At 42.0% G+C, this 19,333-nt stretch overlaps 1 protein-coding gene across 1 annotated transcript in view; it reads right to left on the bottom strand.

The window, feature by feature from the left end:
- Nucleotides 1–803: 803 nt before the first annotated feature.
- DPP6 (dipeptidyl peptidase like 6) overlaps nucleotides 804–19,333 on the bottom strand; it is a 430,344-nt gene continuing 411,814 nt past the window's right edge. The window contains exons 17-26 of the mRNA XM_086614246.1: nucleotides 16,807–16,854; nucleotides 12,457–12,555; nucleotides 10,043–10,112; nucleotides 7,918–8,112; nucleotides 7,121–7,175; nucleotides 6,108–6,213; nucleotides 5,202–5,260; nucleotides 2,674–2,746; nucleotides 2,501–2,574; nucleotides 804–950 (exon numbers count right to left, since the gene is read on the bottom strand). Coding sequence (XP_086470372.1) covers nucleotides 804–950; nucleotides 2,501–2,574; nucleotides 2,674–2,746; nucleotides 5,202–5,260; nucleotides 6,108–6,213; nucleotides 7,121–7,175; nucleotides 7,918–8,112; nucleotides 10,043–10,112; nucleotides 12,457–12,555; nucleotides 16,807–16,854 — 926 coding nt within the window. The remainder of the gene's footprint in view (nucleotides 951–2,500; nucleotides 2,575–2,673; nucleotides 2,747–5,201; nucleotides 5,261–6,107; nucleotides 6,214–7,120; nucleotides 7,176–7,917; nucleotides 8,113–10,042; nucleotides 10,113–12,456; nucleotides 12,556–16,806; nucleotides 16,855–19,333) is intronic.

Raw genomic sequence — 19,333 nt, 5'->3', positions numbered from 1 at the left:
TTTCAATGTCTGGGTACCTCGACCGCCATTGCCTCTTTAGACCCCTAAGGTCTAAAGTGAGTTGGTTGATTCAGTGTATGTTTTTTCCCCATCCAGAATGAGCTGAGAAGCTAATAATGTAAGCATGAGACCCATTGAAAACAGAAGTAAAAGCTATATAAAATTAAGAAAAAAATTACAGGAAGGTAAAGATCGATGTCACTGTAGCGATTATTTTGTACAACTGAATTTGTATGTCCTGTTGCAATGATAAACCTGAACATGGGAAAGAGCAGGCAAGTATGTATGAATCAGTATCCTTTAAAATAATTGTGCTATAATCTTTTCCATGTATTAGGTTAGATTTTTTTTCTGACACAGTGTGATGCTAACTATAGTAACCTTAATATGGATGATGGATTTCACTGCTACTGCTTGATTGCTTGAATGCAAAGAGACATTATATCTTCCAGTCCTCAAAGCGGTTTCTTGGGGTGGTCCTTCAAGTTCAATGTCTTACCACTTTCACACTAGAAGTCATTTTGTGGTAAACAAAAAAAGAAGAAAAAGAAGAAGGAAAAAAAAAAACAAGGAAAAAGAAGATGTTGGTTGTGATGGATTAATTTCAGACAGCAGTTTCTGCTGAGTCCACCATGCTTAATGTTCTTCCATTTAGGAAGGAGTTGCTGTCAAGTAAAGCAGATGAGCTGCTTTCAGTTTTCTTTAAATACATGCTAACAACGTAACATCTCTTTCTTCAGGAAAATGATCCAGTTGCATATTGTTAGAGACATCTGCCTTGTGCTTAGCACTGACAAGTAGAGTTAATCGTCATCCTCCTCCTCTTTCAGTGGGGCCATCGGGAGTTTGTCCTGAACTTGGAAACATGCCACAAAGAAGTTGACAATGGAGTTGTACAAATGCTGCTCCAATGCTGCATTGCTGAAGTAATGGCTTTCATCGGGGTAAATCTGCAAAGCAACAGGCAAATACACACTATTAGGAGCTTCAAGTCTCAGGATTGACCACCCATACCTGCAGCTTGAGCTGGATTGCAAACCCATGACTTCTTCTCAGCACCGCATGTCTTCCTGTAGATAAGGTCCATGGTAATCCAGGCACCACGGTGCTCTGAGCACAGACTTGCATCTTCCTTTAAAAGGAACTTTTTTGTGGGGAGGATTTTCTATTTAACTCCGTTCTGAACAAGTTCAGGCTAAGCACAACCAGACCACACTTACAAATAACAGTGTTTGCTCTTTGTGAAAACTGAAAAAAACCCATTGCAAATCTGTAGAGAGAAATGGCGTTAGGTGTTACTGACTAAAACGAACGCTTTAAAGAAAAAAATGTCATTAAGTAAAAAACTGAAACAAAGCTTGCTGGAGAAGTAATTACATAGAAAAAATGTGGGAAGACGGAAATGAAATCGTTTAAATACAGCTTTCCATTTAAATGGAACAGGAAAATTCTGCACAGGTTGAAAGAATGCGAAGGGATCGTAATGGGTTGTCTACACTGGGATACTGAAGGGGGAAAAATGGGTTTCTAGGGCTGGATGTTTGCAGGCAGGACTGAGGTGTTTCACTGCTGCTCTGCGTACCTCAGTCCAAGATGTAGATCCCTCAGCCCTCCATCCAGTCCTCAACAAACCTTTGCTGTGCATCAAGCCCATAGGTGCCTTCAAGCTCCAATGTACTAATGCTTCTGCACTGGGAGATGTACAGGGGCATCCCCGTCATTGTAGTGCTGATCAAATCCATGCTGGGCTCATTGCTTAGCTCCCGTGTCCATGCTCCATCCTATCTGCCTTTGGAGCGTGATGGAGTGAGCATACTCATCACATGAAGCTCCGCAGAAATGCAGCCAGAGGGAGCTGGTATTCAGTAAATCAAACGTTGGTAGGACTTGGGCACTGCAACACAACCATCTATACGGTGAGCTGTAGCATAGTCCCTGGCATGGATTAAGCCTGGGCTAGTTGCTTTCTCCTGGCTGTGGCTTGGGATGTGGCAGAGGATCATCCCCATGGCTGGTGGATGAGTTAATTTTGGAAGCTTTAATGGCTTGGACATGGGCCATTCAGCAAATCGGAGATGTAATTCAGTGGAAAGAGGACTTTCTAGATCAGAGTATGTCATTTGCAGTGGGATGTTGGATTTAAGTGACATTTCCTTCCTTAACTTTTCTGGTTGATTTAATATAGATCCTCATTTCCCTCTAATTCATCCTGAATTTGACCTGTTGTTCCTGAAGAGAGTCAACAAGCATCAATTCCTTAGAGATATGTCATTCAAAATCTAATTTACTGTAATTTAATAATTGTTCTGCAACTGTCCAAACCAAAATAGTGGTATCAAATAAGTATGGGAGTACATAGGAATACATTATATGCTGGTGCTATTTCTACTGCCAGGCTAAGTTTGCAAGTGGCTTTTCAAAGCTTCCTTTATAACAGCAGTTTGAGTTCAAACTGGGAAATAATTGTTCAAATATGAAAAAAAAGAAACACATACTGTACCTGTAAGCTGTAATTAGCCTTTGCCCTAATTAGGTGTGTGATAAGGTCTGCAGTATGCTGAAAATGGATTTTTTCTGCAAAAACAGATTACAATCATTAAAGAGGCAAATTTAATTAAGAAAAATCAAAGCCATCCCAAACATATAATGAGCTCAAATGATAGGCTAACTTACCATCAGCAGTAGCATGAATGATCAAAAATGTCTGTTCCTTCAGTAATGAGACTCTGTGTGCTAATCTGGTGATCTGTGAAGGTAAAGGTTGCAATAAGATTAAAAATCTTGCTAGAAATCAGCAATTTATATGGACAAAATAGAAGCACTTAATTCCACTTGATACTTCATCACAAGGATAACAAGCAGACACTGGCACAGCATATTCTCTTGGGTACTTGAACTGATCTAAAGGTAAAATAGATCCCACTCTGTCCTTCCAGGCTCAGTATCAGCAGCAGGAAGAGGTCAGAGACCCTCAACTGTTCTGATAATGTTCACTAAAAGCCTGAACTGCAGAACACATGGAAAATGTCAAAGCGAATTTCCAGTGGATACAAAACACCGATGAAAAGCATGCCCAGGTGTCTACGTCTAAGAACTCTTCAGAGAGCTGGAGTGGTTTTAGCATGGTTTGAAAGACAACCTCAATGAGCTTTGACAGCTCAGGGGAGGATCCGATACTAAATTCAAGTGTCCACTGCTGAGAATGCCTTTGCCCCCAGCCGTCTTTCAGATGCACAGGGGAAATAAACAGAAATCTGAGTGCCTGCAAATGGCACAGGGTAAGAGAAATGAAGGACTTCTCCACTTTTTGCTATATTGTTCTCAAGGAGACTCCAAAAGACTCAAAAAAAGTCTTGGAGTGACAAAAAGAATCTACATCTCAAATCACAGATGTTAGTGTTTTATAGGGGGCAGGAAAGAGTACCTGTCTCAACTTAAACTTATGTTTCTTTCATTGCTTGAATGCATGTGTCTTAGCTCTGGTTGACTTACATGAGTTAATATATTTTTCAGTTAAGACACCCTTATCAATCCTATCTTACACCTCTCTTCATCTTCCCACCGTCCTACATTGTTTCCACAGAAGACAGACAAGCGTATCTCCAACAGCAACAGGACCTTCCATGCCTGGCTATAGAGGTCGAATTAGCAGGCTAAAAACTTGCGTATGTATCATTAAGATATGGTCACTGTCATTTTAAATCTCGGATTACACGTGTCTCTCCTCTTTTGAAACAGAAAGCAGCTCTGAACGTCAGAAATGGCCCTGCATATTTCCTTGGTGCTAGTGGCAAAGTTTTTGGAAGTCTTGCTGGGTGCAGGCTTGTTCTGGCTTGCTTGCAGCTCCACACTGAAAGGACTTAGCAAGTGTTGGCAAATTTTGCAAGGGTGCCTCTGATCTTCCCTGTATCATTGGACTTAATGAGTTCTCTCATTCTCAGATTGCTGACTGCCATGCCTAAGTCTTCTGATGGTGTATGCACGTCTTACATTCTATTCTCCCCCTTTATGGCTCCTTCCTTTCTGCTGCCTCAGATGTAACATACCACAGTACAGGTTTTTTAGAGTCTACACCAGGTCTTGAATTATGTGACCTCCATAAAGTTCATGTCTGGTCCACAGGTTAGGAGCAGTTCTCCCTGAGCAATTCATGGTTCAACTATGGTGTGTGGGATTCATGTATCAGTTAGGAACCCTGCCTGGAATGGTGCTATGCTCTGCAGAGAACTCAGGTGCTGTTCCTAGCAGTTAATCCCCGGTCAACCAGAAGTACCACTATTTGCTTAGGCCAACTTTTCAATGCAGAAAAACCGTGCGACAATTCAAAGCTCTCATTTCTGGAATATTTGCCTTTGCTTTTACCTCTACTGACCCTCTCTCAAATTTCTAAATGGACAAAAAGAGTTTGCAATGATCTAGAGATCATGAGTGCAAAATTTAAGGGACAATGAACTCAGTGTTTAGATAACCAGGAAAAAGCTTCCACTGCAGGGGCACAGGGTGCTACCTGCCTTCTCTATAAGAAAATAGTTTCAAACCTTCGCTGCCTTCATGTCTTCTAGCTGAAGACAAGGCTTAGCTAGAAGGTTAACAAGGTTTTCTCTATAACAAATTTTGTTTGTGTGACTGTTCTTTATTAGATTTTTCCTCCAAGTAATTGAAGCACATGAACCAACTGATCTCATCACACATATTAAACAATATCTTCATTAACTGGTGTCATGTCTCCTTTTCCATGTCCTGCTCAATGCTGGCACAGAGTTCTGCCTACCAGAAATATCACATCTGTGCTTAATTTGAAAAAGCCAAGAGAAGCTGACCTTCATTTGACTTTGGGTCAAAAATTATATCTCAGAGAGAATCGAAGTGGCCAGATCATTGAGATGAACTTTAAAGGAGGTCATGACATTGTGTCCACTTGGGCACGTCTGAGTCACTCAACCTCAGCTCTTTCAATCTGTAAAACTGGAATAACTAATGTATTTATCCAATGTAGGGAGGCAGACATGAAGGCTAATCAAGAAAAACCATCTCCATTATTACTATTAAGACAAGAATAAGCAGGCTGAAGGACACCTTCAGAGTTTTACTAGTGAGTCCTTCTTGCATAAACTTGCTCCTTCCCCAAAAGAGAACAGATGAAGGACGAGTTAAAACCCAGTTCACATTTTGTCAGGGAAATGCAGTGTCCATGCAGTTACCTCGTATGCTCTGTTATCAATCCCATGCAAGCCCAAGTATCTTTCTGAAAAGGCTGAAGCTTCAAAAGAAAAAATGAAAACATCTCTTTCAGTCATGAGTACACTGGTGCTTCTGAGTCAAATATTGCAAATGCTAAAAAAGATCTTATTTTCTAACATTGCCTCAATTACAGAGGACATATTGCTAAAAGTTTTTGAAAATGCACTAAGGATACGTACGATACCACAGGCTTTCATTTTCACTATGTACTCACACTTTCTAAATCAGCCACAGAAGAGCTTTTTTTTTTACTTCCTTAATGTAACTGAGATACAAGAGGAGAGCACTATCATGTTCTGTCCCTTTTCCTTTCACATGGGGCCATCTCCATCAACAGTTGACTTCAAGTTCTCATTGGTCTTAGGGATAACTGTACAGGACCTGAAGCCTGGCTTAACACCACTGACTTTCATGGCAGTCCCCTGATTTTCATTGGCACTAAGTGCAAAGGGATCTGGTGTCCCTGAGAGAAAGGACCACCATGTGCAGTGGACTATTGCCGTCAGAGGATGGGGCAGTCAAACTGGACCACAGGTTCCATGAATGGACAGTTCAGGCAAGAAAGGAGCATGTTCAAGGCAGTGGTGCAGGTTGGCGGCAGAGGCTGGAGGGGTTTAGAGCTCCTTTATTTAAAAGGAATGAGTAATAGAACTTATTTGATTACTCTGACCACCGTGGCTAATCCCACTGGTGACAGCAAAATTGATCTTGAAGGGGAAAAAGAGTTTATAGCTAATCCTGAGAAGACACACAATGCAAACCAGGGAGGATCTTGGGGAAGAAAGAGAAGTTAACTGAGAAAGGATAAGGCAGAAACATCACTTGTGGTCATCAAGAGGGTCTGTGGGCTCTGGGATGGGGTTTACCATATAGTCTGAAGTCTGTCAGTGGGGAAAGAGCAGCTCCACAGGCGAACACCTGGTTGTCTTCACCGGCTGGAAGCATGTAAGTGCTCAGGTAGCCACCGTAATCCTGGAACACAAAGAGGGCATGGGCACCAGTGGTCTTGCCGTGGGCCACTGCTGCTTTTGGCTACAGAAGCAGGGCAGCTGAGAGCTTGCAGTAAACTCTTGGCCATTATAGAGCCTTTAACACCTTGCCTTGAACAAACATGAAAGAAGGGACATTTCCTTGGCTTCAGCAGATGTGGCTGAAGATGAGCTCTGTACTCATTGCACTTTCCTGAAGGCAGGAGGGTTGTGTGCACAAGAGCTTGCCTCTTTTCGTCCCATTTTATGGTTGTAGGTCTGATCAGATATGTTACCTCTCCAAAATATTACACCAGTCTTTCACTACTTAAAATGGACACCGCAATTTCAGTGCCTGCCGCCAGCCTGTTAACGATTCCCTGCAGTGATGCTGCTGTGTGTGCAGCTCCCTTCGCCCACTCTAAGCCTGCATCTCCCACAATAAACAATTTCTACTCGCAGTCCCGTTCTCATTTCCAACCATGTGTACTTTGCAATCGCTATTTCCCAGCCGCACACACCCTGTGGTGGAAATCAGCCTCAGAAATCAATATTGTTGTTGTACATCTGTACGACACGAGCTAGGTCTACCCACATTCCCACAGGCCTTAAGGAACAAGATGAAAATGAAATGAAAGTTTTCAAGGGGGAAAAAACCAATTAATTATCTGATAGTGCTTTTCTGACAAATAGTCACTTTCTGCACTTGGAAGTTAATTTTAAAAAAAGACAAATACATTGAAAAATGAAAGCTTTAATCTTTTGTATTTCTGAACAAGAAGTGGTATATCTCAAAATAAATAATAATTAAAAAGTCGCCACCGACATATTACATAAATCAGGATTTATCTCAGCTGCTTAGCCACCTCAGACAACTAGAACAGCACAGAGGAACAACAGGAAAACATTACCTTCCCAAACACACCGACTCGCATTTTATCGATGTAATGCTCCTTCAGCATCGTCCTAGAACATGAGAGAGAAGAAACAATGGGTTAAAAATATTTTTTCCTTAGATATAGCAAACATAATGTGATTTTTATCAGCTTGAATTTGGAGTGGCCACAGAAAAATGATGTAGACAATCTAAATTCATGCTGCTACACGCTGCTTTCACATGAGTCTCTGTTCGACTTAATCTTGCAACCTGTTGTGTTGGATTTCACCAAGAAATGGCAACAAAAAACCTGTGCTGCCTCTGAAAGTCAGAATAAAGCTGATGCTATTGTACCACTCTGATAGTGTTTTTAGCATGATAACGTGCAGAATAAATCTAACAGCATGACAAGATTTGACATTTAGGGTTTTGCACTGTTTTTTTCTGTTTTACAAAGTTTAAGGATTTAAAGATGGATTTTTTTTTTCCAACTACCAGGCCAGCAAAAAATTAATGTGGGAGCTGATGTTCAAGCTTACTTGTTTGTAGCTGTATGACTGTACAGAGCTAAAAATAAATAGGTTTTGAACACATGATGCAAATAAGTGTGCTCTAATTTAGCTCTGTTTACGGCTTTTTTTTCTCCCTATGCACTGGCTGGCATGAGCTCACTCCCACATGCCATCACTTGGCCACAGCTGTACGACTACATTGTCCTTCCCTCCCATCTCCTTGCTCTACCCTACACATCATTAAAGCAACCTGGACTAATGACAGTCTTGGGTTAATTATCATTAATGAATGAATTTCTTCAAGAATAGTGTAATTCACCGGACAGCTTCCAACTGATCCTTCTCTTCCAAAAGTCCCAGCCTCCTCTTAACCTCGTGCAATAGCTTAGTGCCTTGGAAGCCACTCCCGCGGCCGTCGAATTTCAGCACAATGGCGTTGTGAGAGCTGACCATGACGCTTTCCCACGTCACCTCAAATCTCTCTGTTACGATCTGGCTGCCAGGCGTCCCGTCTCTGAAACAGAAATAAGCATCAAGCAAAGGTAACGACATGAAGCATGGGCCTAACGCCCTCCCCAGGGCCGTGAGCTCGCCGTGGCAAAGGAGATCAGTAGCTCATTGTAAGGCAGGGCAGATTTCAAGAAGGGAAGACCTGACTCTGCAATGATGATGTGCAGAAGGCTGGTTCTGCGGGATGGGTTTTGAGGCTGGGGTGGAAGCTGCAGGTTGGTTCCTGCCTCCCTCTTTGCACAGCAACTATCGCTGCGCTAAGCTGAGCTTTGAGCAAACATAGCAAGCACATCCCTAACTGGGCAGGATTCCTCCTGTGAGTAAACCAGGGCAGCGATGCAGAGGTCAGTTCAGTTTTCCCTTTTTACATCTAGTCTAATCTATAGCTATTTTCTACGTTCCTCAAAGATGGTGTTTTTCTGGTAGAGGGGTTTCTGTGAGAAGTTTGGCTTTGAGACATGCTGGCACTGTCAAAATATGTTGGATGAAGCTTACAGACATCAGTTGTCCTCTCCTTTACTGGCAAGCATTGAGGTTTCATTTACTGCCCACAGCCACCCAGCCCAGACCTTCCATCTCCCTCCGGGTTCTTGAGAGCGGCCATAGATGGAGCTGTCAATCACTTCTGTCACCACCGCTTCACACAAGTACAGAAGGAAAGGACACTTCTAAAGCAATAAAACTAAGTTTAAAAATGGCCAGGTTGGCCAAAAATTGGTGGTTAAGGGGAAGGGGTGGCACGACTCCCACTTCACACTTCTGTACAGAGGAACTGTCTTGAGAAATATTGACCCCGCTTCAGCCGGACAGCTCAGAAAAATCAAGAGATGATGATGATAAGTACTATTTTAGGACTGGGATTACTGTAGAGCCACTGGCACTTCCATCTACTTCTTGTCCTTTTTGGAGTTCTCAGAGACATCAGGCAAGTCACTGCAGGATTTTAACGTGCGTGTGGCTCCAGTCATTTGCATTTATTCAAGCGAGACCCAGGCACATCCAGCTTCAGAGGCAGCCTAATCAAGTGCTGTTAGCTTGATGAGTACCAATCTTCCTCAAGCACTTGTATAATGAAGCACATTTTCTCTGCAGTAATTTTGTGATGTAACGACACGCTTATTGCGGTGTTTTTGTCCTTCATGGAGGGGTGTGCAGGATGGTGTTCAGGCATTCATCAGGCATTCATCACTCCGGCATGAGGTTCCTCTCTCGTGGGGTGTTCCCAGGCAGGGAGCAAGCGATGCAGTGGGACGCAGCCAGGGCCAAACAGGTTCTTCCAAGGTCAGTGACTTCCCTCCCTCAGTTTTTTTTTTCTTCCAAATTGTCAGAAAAGAATCAGTAATGTGTATTATTATTACTAAATGTTGCGTAAAGAAATACCCATCTGCTATGCCTGCCAGGAGGAACTCCTACCTACTTAATATAAATGCTAACGTCGTGGAGGTCTTCAAAGATTTCTAGCTCTCTCTTTACTGTCGCTTCAGGGAACATCGGCATTTACACGGGAAGGATTACTGCATGAGGGAATCTAAAATTTAAGCGCAGGCTGAGTGCCCTAAGTACTGGGACAGAAAATCAAGGTCCGTATTTTATTCCTCCTCCTCCTGTTTCTGCCTCCAAAATTATTGAATTGCAAGTGTATGTGGAACAATTGCAAGTGTACGTAGAACCCTACAATTTGCTCTGCAGGGTTTCACTAGGGCACCCTCCTGGGAGTTGAAACCCTTCGTTCAAACATGGAGAAAAGGGACCTACATGCAGCCTCTCCCAGCTCCGTGGTGAGACAGGGGATAGGGATCAACATGCTGGACTTAGGTGCTGAAGCGATCTGGCGTTCATTGTACAAAACATATCTTAAAAAGCTCTGACCATGGTCAAGGTTTCCACATTGCCCTAATAATGTGAATAGAAAGAAAGAATGAGTGAGAACTTACACAACCAGAAGCAAGGGGTAGTGCGCCGTGTCCGAAAAGGTTGCTGGCTTTAAGATCTGCATTGGCAATTCTAAGAAAGAAAAAACAATCAAATAACAACATGTCTTCAGTGTGGTAACACTGACATAACTAATAGATATTTCTAGTGTTTTGGCCACTTATGAACAGGAACAAAATGGAATTTCATCAGATGCACTGGTAAATAACACCTTAGGAACACAGATGCTGTCAAAGACAAGACCTGTGTTATGACAGTCGAGGTGACAAGAAATGTAAATTGGGAGTACAGCGTGAGCTGTTCAGTCATGCATCACTTTTACAGCATTCAATTAACATCTGGCAATAGCTATAATTTTCCTTTTTGGCAGCTGGATGAGTGACGCAGCCAGAAATCAATATTTCAGGGCAGCAGAGGAGGGAGAAAATCAGCGATAAAAATGATAATTTAAAACCCAATTAAGTATGGTGGCTGGGGGAGAGAATAGGATTATTCTGCTATAATGGCGTGAAGACAGGTAGAGAAACATTTATTTTAAGCCTAACTTTTAGAGGGCTTAATTTTGCTGTAAAATAGCAGGCAACTGTGCTGAAACCAATGTCATTATACTGGTACTGAACACATGTAAGCGAGAGGTGCACTCACCAAAGCTTCATTTAACTGCTTCTTATGGCCTGGTATTTATAGCCAAAAAAGCTGCCATACAAATGCTTTTGGCATTAACGAGAGCACATTTATTTTTCAAATGTTAACTACAATCCAGATTAGCAAAGGCCCAGCAATTAAATCGGTATTAGGAGCATTTTCAGTAGATTAATACACAGATTAACCGCGTGGTTTAAGTGGTTTGCTTAGCAATTATTGTCTGACACTCTGCCTAATTAGTTATTCCATCTGAATGCTAATAGCTGCAAATTGGATCAATGGCCCAGGGACAGCCAAAAAGGCCATCGCTTGACTTTAAATATAACTAAGCACTACATGCAGTGTTCCCAAGGCTGTTAAGTCCAAAGCTTTGAAAATACAGGGAAGGCATAGAACAGCCACTAGGCTGTGGCCAGCTTGTATTTGTTACACACATACATATGTATTCTAGGTTAAACGACCAGAATTGTGTTTAAATGATACCCGCAGTTAAGAAATTTAGCATCAAGTCGAGTTATTCCTAATAAGCTGCCAGTGCCACTACAAATTGGCTCACGGTGGGCACAGACAGGATCTTTACGACAGGCTCTCTCCCCATTTTTCCTGCCCATAGGCCTGGAAATGCGCATCTGTTCTTGTTAGTTCATGCACTAGTTTATGTTCCTGATGCCCATGTGGCAAGCAGAACATTTTAGAGCCCATTATGAACCTTTGGCAACTGTCTCTCAGCCTTTGCCTCACATTTTATAACACCTGGCAATGGTTGAAATTAGTAACCTGCCATCCATCACATGTCACTGCTTCCATTTCACTGCATCCAATCTGAGAGGTTCGCTCCTTTTTGGCATGGGAAATATTACGGGTCATACTTTGAACCCAGAGTCTTTGGAGGATTTTTTAGAGTTGCCACCATACGCATAAACAGGGATTTTTGGGAGCCATTGCATGGTTCTGAGCATGTGGATTTTCCACATATAGGTAAGATATCTGCTTACAGCCAGAAGAGAAGCTTTTTAGGTTGTTTCAGGTACAACTACAGAGACAGGCAGAAAGTGCTTACACTTTGGTTGTTTGCCATTAGGCTTTTCTCTCTCTCTGTCCTCTTTGGCATATGTAGGGAATGATTACACAAGTGGTACAAATAAAACACCAGCTGCGGATAAAACCACTCCAAATTTGTGCCTTCTTTACTTCAGGTGAAATCTCTTCTGGCTTTTCTCATAAAGCTGTTTTTTTGGTTTTTTGTTTTTTTTTTTTTTTTTTCCCCAGCCCTATCAAATGATATGGCTTTCTCAAAGAATCCCGAATGACTCTGATGGGTAGTCATGGATGAGTTGTCTTCATTCACTGCAGTATTGCATACTGGAAGGCGGCCACAGCTATAGCCAGCAAGAACAGACAGTATCCCACTTCAAACCCATCTCAAATAATACCCCAGTCCTGCTAGGGCAAATACCCTGAACAATGAGGGCACCACACTGTGTCATTTCCCGGAGTGGCTTTTTTCCTAGAAAGAAAATTTTAAAAGGAAAAAAAAAAACCTCAACCCTATCATTTTGCCTTTCTTCAGCCACATTCTCATAAAATCCTGTCTCTGTAACAACCTCCTTATGCAGCACATCCAAAGAGCCTGCTTTGCAAACTGCGTGAGTTTATTGAGAACCAAAGTCATTTTTCCTCCTGCCAGTCTAGCCGAAATGACTGTATCATTTCACAGCAATAGCAGTGAAAAAGGAAAAGAAAAATAAGCGAGAGGAAAGGTGTCACTTACTGTAATCGTCTATCTTGATTTCCATGTATTCTACCTTAGGCATTTGCCTGTCATTTACAGTCAGCTGCACATTTTCATTTACTTCCAGCTCAAAAATTTCTGAAAGAAGAACAAGATCACAAAAAAAATTTGGTATTGTTTGTGAAAAAGCATTTTAAGATTTTATAGCCACCTTAATAATAGCAACACAAGCTTCCTTATGAAAGAATTTCCTTCTAGTCCTCACAGGCATCTGATTCAGTTAAGTCTTTGAAACCCCTTCCATGTTCTGTGTTGGCAAAAGCTATATTCCTGAAATCGGTGACATTCAGCTGATTTACATACAGCAAATGGGAATGTGACCTTCTGCGCTGAGGAAGTACTGTGGGTCCCCGTCAGACATCTACCTGCCATGCAAAGCTAGGTACCAAATGAAGAAGTCCTCAAGTCTGTGCCCAAGTTACACATAATAAATGGGGAAAGGGAGGAGACTATGGAGGGCTTCAGGACAAGGCTGTGCTGATACCCAAGAGAAAATCCATGAGAAGGAAAGTCATGGGGAGAGAAGAGTGGACAAAGCTCATACAAACCTGCGACATCAGGTTTTGGAGCAGTCTTGACTTGCAGAATGTTTCAAGAATTGTTCGCTTTGCTTGTGTGTCTTAACCAAGGACTTTCTGGCACTGAAATAGAGGATTCCTTCCTTCTTCCCAGGATTTAACCTTTATTCCCCACATCCTGACCATGTGCTCTAAGTGCTGAGCCTCTTCTAGAAAAAACAGCCACCTCCAACATGAGAAAGAGCAAGTCCTTCCCAGCTGGTAAGGACAGGGCCCACCTTTAGGTGACATTTCAGGTTGTATGTCCTCAGTGGTGGGATATGTGTCCTGGTGATGGTGAGGCTTCTGAGCCCCATGGAGGAGGGATTCAAGGGCCGGGGAGGATCCCGCTGTGGTGGCAGTGAATCCTGGTCTGGGGAGCCCATTGCAGTGCTCATCCTCACAACATCGGGCTGCGTTTGAACCAGGGGGATCCAGGGCATTTTCTCTGCTATGTGAACCCAAGGAGGGCTTAAGGTTTCACTCCAAGTTATGTGTTTCATTGACCGTAGCCTCCTTTTCGAGACACACTGATAAATAGATGTGTAACCCCAGCTCTTCAAGTAATACTTACGGTACCTGGTTGTCATGCTCCCATTGCCCATCTCTGCTGAACAGGCAGGCACAACTCAAAACCATGCCCTTCTCAGTTAATACACTTCACTGATCTTTCAGCAATAGTATATTGATTCACTGACTATTCACCTTGCTTCTGAAAAGCCTGGCTCATCTCTATTGAAAGCACGACCCCCACCAAAGTGCCAAAGCAACAGCCTATTACGTTTAGTTAAATATTAAGATTCTCATTTAATTATGGCACACACAAGTAGCTTTATCAGCAGAAAGGGGCTTGCCACGTAGGGGAATTTAGCCAAGCCGTTTTATTTGTTCATATAATTGCATTCACGGAAAGCCAGGAAGACTGTGGAGGAAATAAAAAAGATTGGCATATCTCCTAAAGGACTTTCTTTTCTGCTTCAGGACCACAGGGAGCTAGAGTCTGTGGAGTACAAATGGTCATTGCTTAATTAAATGTAAGCACGCTATAATATTCAGTGCAACTCACTGTTATCAGATTATTGCAGAACACAGAGGAAAACTCCCTTTATAGAGTAATGGGCTCATATTAAATAAGTAAATTCAGTAACATGCAACTGTCAGTTGCCCTTTATTCAAAACCAAAAGAATGAGGGGAAAAAAAGAGAACGAGGGGAAATGCTAATCATATGCAGAAAATAATGAATTTCAGTAGGAGATGTGTTCTGTGCACGACTATATCGAGTTGTCTATGTAATAAATGCAACACATATATATCAATGAAAATAAAACTAGTCTCAGTGTGTTTTATGTTTTTTTTTTCTGTTTTATAGTATCCCTCATTTTATTCACCTACAAGTATTTTAAAAAACTATACAGGAGTCTATAACAGAACTCGTAAGAGCACTATCCTGTACATGCTGCTATAGCGAGTCAGCCACCGCCACATCTATGGCAAAATTAAGGTACTGTGTTTAAGGGAGAAAAAAAGAAAGTGACTTCAGAGCTGCAGGTCAGAGCTAAGAAAGTCTCCTGGCCCTGTGGCAACATCCTCTGTGGGCTGAAGAACCTGTGGGCATCACCAGGGCTGCTCAGTAGGGCACTGCCAAGCCCAGATCTCTGCTGAGAAGAAGAGCTGAGACACCCTTGTGCACAGACTGAGAGATGAGTGGTCACTGGCGCAGAAAGACTGAAACGCTAGGAGCTTGCAATTTGCTTTCAGTATTACTTAAAAAAAAAAAAAAAAGCAATTTTTGTAGACCAGAATAGCTACAAGTGCCAACTTTTGTGTATTTATAGCAGAAGTAGTTTCACCAAGGACCAGACTGGCACATGGAGCTTTGCCCTTAGCCCACTATTGCCAGAAGCAATAACATGAACATGAACATAAAAAAATATATGAGAGCTCTCCTCTGGACAGCAAAATCAGTCAGCTCCATCAAGGCATTTTTATTCAGAAATTATAGACCAGTGGGAAATTGAGTCAGAAGGAAATGAAGTATTTATCTCACGGTCACCCCGTAAACAACATGATGCCAAATGGTCTAAGCCATGGTCCAGGGCATGTTGTGCTGCTTTGCTTCAGCAGCAAAGATCTCTCTTGCTGCCCTTACAGGACAGTCTCATGGCAGTATATTGCTTTAACCTAACTTGTTTAAGGATGCTGCTAAATTTTATGCCTGTTTTTCTCTGCAAAGGAACATTTTAGTTGGAAAAAATTAATTGAAAAGGATGAGAGGATAAATTAGAGTTAAATGTAAAATACATTTTCGTAATGGTACTGACACTGTCTGTTGACAATAGATGGAACACTGCTGAGTATTTCTATTTTAACAGCAAAGGATAAAATATACCGCAAATTTGATTTTAAATTTGATTAAAAAAAATTCAGTCAGGATTTGGGATTGCATTCCACCCATCCTACTTACAAGTAAAAGTTTTCTAGCTGGGGTAAGGGCTTGAAACACATATTGTCAACATAAATTGAGAAAACAGGGAATAAACCCGGGAACACACAGAAACTGTATAAAGCAAGATGGATCCTGTGCTTTTTTCTTACTTGTCCTAGTGCCACAGGATTTTTTTCCTTTGACACTTACCACCTTCAGTGAGAAATGAAGCAGCTCAGCGTTTCACAGAAAACCTATAGTTTGGGAGCCAAATTCCCTGGTTGGCTCTGCTCTTTTGCAGAGACAATCGCAGTGAGTTGCTGTAAATCCAGTTCAGCTAAACTGACACCTGACAAACTGGCCATGTATGGAGCAGAAAGAAGAAAGGTGTTGCTTATTATTTGGATCCTAGCAATGCCTGAAGTCCCTAACCGCAGGTTAAGGCTAGGTTAAACTCTACATTAAAATGAAAGATAAGGGTCTACCATCAAAGTGACAGGAGCAGATAAATCTTGGTTTCCCAGAAGACTCAGTCCCACACCCTGCTATGAAGTCACCTGAGACTCATGAAAGAGAAAAGGGGGCACCTTGGTTTAAGACCCCTGCAGAGAAGGGACAGAGAAAGGCTGTTTGTCTGAGGCTTCCTGCCACGCTGACTTGGGGTAAAAAACGGATCTTTCTGAATAATTTGTGTTGCTACAGGTGAGAAGGACAAACCCCAGAAACCTCATGGCTCTCTGGGCTCTACAGGGATTCCTAACCAGTCTGGCAATGGCTACAGCTAGTATCAAAGACTGTGAGGGAAAAAAACCCTATATTTGGAATAATTCCAGCAATACACTGGTGTAGATGAGAAACATTAGCATGAAAAAGCCTTACCAAACAATAAAAGCTACAATCCCCTGTGAACAGATCTGGAAACCAGGCAGAGGTACAACCTGTGGGACTCACTCCTCTGCGTGACCTCTTTCAATATGGTAAACCATATCAGAGTGGGTTTCTTTGAAAATCATAGATTAAGCTAAATATTTATTATTTTTGAGTAGGATGTAAATCAATATTTGTGAAAGACTAACAAAAAGAGAGAGAGAGAGATCAGGACTGTGCAGTTCTTAAGAAAGTTGGTAACAAACATCATACCCAAACCACTGTCTTCATATCTGAAATCAAAAGCTGTTGTGATGGCAGCACGACAGCTCTGCAAGTCCCTCTGACTTGTGGAACACTCAAATTTAGGCAGAGCCTGGTCTCCCTGCTAGTCTAAGTCTACCAAAGAGCAGCTACATCTCAGCATCCTGCCTGGCTACATTTCTCTGAAGAATAGCAAGGCTCAAGCTCATTCTTACTCTGTGCATCGGTTGTGTTGTGAACAGTCACCATCGGGACCCGGGGACCTTGAAAAGAAGAAGAAAAGAACTCGGTTAAATATCTGTTGAAGCACACACAGATGCACGTGAACCTGGTTTTGAATTCCACAGAGCTGAAGACTCCTGAGACTCACTTTCCATGCAAGAGTAATCTAAAAGGCAAATCACCCTGGTATTAGAAAGAGTCTATGAATAAATGACAGTACTGTAGACTTGAAGACATGTGAAGTTTCAAAGCCATTTCCCAAAGGACCACTACATGCATCTTTCTCTAATTTGTAAACATTATAATTAGCACAAACACAATTAAATCACTTGCTTTTAAAATTATTCTAATGACACCCAAACATCAGAGCACAAAGCATTTACATTTTGTATGCTATGGACAACTGTTGCTGTTTTGCAAATATTTTTGTTTATTGGGGTTTGTTTTTTTTTTTTTTTCTTTCCTCTTTTTAAATGAATTAAACACCAGTTTGGCTCTCACACTAACAAAGATCACATATGCTGTCTTAAAATGCAGCATTTGGGTATTGAAATCAGTCAGTATTATACAAAGAGGATTATCATTACTACGCAATGCACGTGAGTAAATCACAGAATTCATTGCCATAGGATGCTACAGTCGTCAGCACAGGACGCAGTAGGACGTCATAGTTCTTAGCACAGAGGTCTGGATTCAACTTCTTGTTCAAAAAGTCACCAAGCGGCTGGTTGATAGAAAAAATGGAATGGTGCATGAGATTAGGTTCATTTTGTAGTCGTCAGCTTCTTTCTCTGTGTTTTTCAATTATCATCTGTTGACTGCTCTTGGAGACAGGACGCTGGGCCAAGATGAGCTTCAGTATGACTCAGTACAGTCTCTCGTATGTTACTACCATACCTGTTCGTAGCTTTTCCACTGAGTTTGACAATACTGCTCAGGAAGGTAGGAGAAGCACTGCAATGATGAAATGTTTGATTTTTAACCTCAGAGCCAGTGGTTATCTTACTTTCCTCCCCTTTCCCTATAATGTAATATGATGCAGCAGCAGCAAGCATGGGCGTCTAGGGAAAGATCATACATACTTCCAGGAAAGATCTCAACAGCAGGGTCAGGGGGCTCCCACACTGCATGTGGGTAAAGATCATAGATCAGAGAACCATAGACTCGTAGAATCATTTAGCTTGGAAAAGATCCTTAAGATCATCGAGTCCAACCATAAACCTAACACTGCCAAGTCCACCACTAAACCATGTCCCTAAGCATCACATCTACATGTCTTTTAAACACCTCCAGGGATGGTGACTCAACCACTTCCCTGGGCAGCCTCTTCCAATATTTGGCAACCCTTTTGGTGAAGAAATTTTTCCTAATATCCAATCTAAACCTCCCTGGCACAACTTCAGGCCATTTCCTCTTGTCCTATCGCTTGTTACTTGGGAGAAGAGACTAACATGCACCTTGCTACAACCTCCTTTCAGGTAGTTGTAGGGAGTGATAAGGTCTCCCCTCAGCCTCCATTTCTCCAGGCTAAACAATCTCAGTTCCCTCAGCTGCTCCTCAAAAGACTTGTGCTCCAGACCCTTCACCAGCTTCAATGACGTTTTTTGAACACACTCCAGCACTTCAATGTCTTTCTTGTAGTGAGGAGCCCAAAACTGAACACAGTATTTGAGGTGCATCCTCATCAGTCTCCATGGTAGGACTTCTCTTTTGTATGTATTCTATTTCCAGTTTAAACTTACTATGTGATGAGGATGTGTAACCGGCGGGGATGGCAAAATTTGGAACCGTCTGTAAAAATGACTTGTGGAGGAAAGGCTGTTAGAAGCCACGAGTCCTACATTCTCGAGCTCCAACAGTCTGGTGGCACACTGCTGGCATGCACAGGAATCCTGCCATTGAACTACATTGAATAGCAAACGCCACAATGTTCTTTAAGCTTCACAATTAAAACAGCTTAAATAGGCTTGATATTCACTGAGACTCAATCCCTTTAAGATGTCTTGAGTCCTTCAACCTACAATCGAATCCTGCATGATCACCAGTCATGTGCACCATCGATTTGTGTAGAGCTGGCTGTGAAAAAGCCCCTGAAATGCTGTAACTGACAGTGTGCACACAAATGGCAGCAAAAATGGGTTACTGTCAGCCACCCACACTGGTCTGGTAAGTGAAATAAGTTCTTGAGAGCAAGACTTTAGAGTGGCATAATTGTGTCAATGGTTTTCCCTGTGCTGCCAAGAAACCCGATCTCATTGCATACAACCACAAGTATTTAATGTAGACCTTACCTATACAGAGAAGAAGCAGAAAAAGGTTTTATTTATAATTAAGCTGACTGATACGGCAGCCTGACTTTTGTTTCCCAGTAATCGAGAATTTTCTTCACTAAAAATCCACTTCCTTTATTTGCACCATTCTCTTACAGTGCAGCTAAGGGAGTATAATACACAGAGGAAACCCATGTTTTACTCACCAGGATTTAGCTGAATTTACCTTTTTACTACCAATATACATTGA

This window comes from Tauraco erythrolophus, chromosome 7, assembly GCF_009769465.1.
Source record: "Tauraco erythrolophus isolate bTauEry1 chromosome 7, bTauEry1.pri, whole genome shotgun sequence".
Classification (NCBI taxonomy): Eukaryota; Metazoa; Chordata; class Aves; order Musophagiformes; family Musophagidae; genus Tauraco; species Tauraco erythrolophus.
The sequence above is the reverse complement of the archived record's forward strand: the minus strand, read 5'-3'. Positions and strand labels throughout refer to the sequence as shown.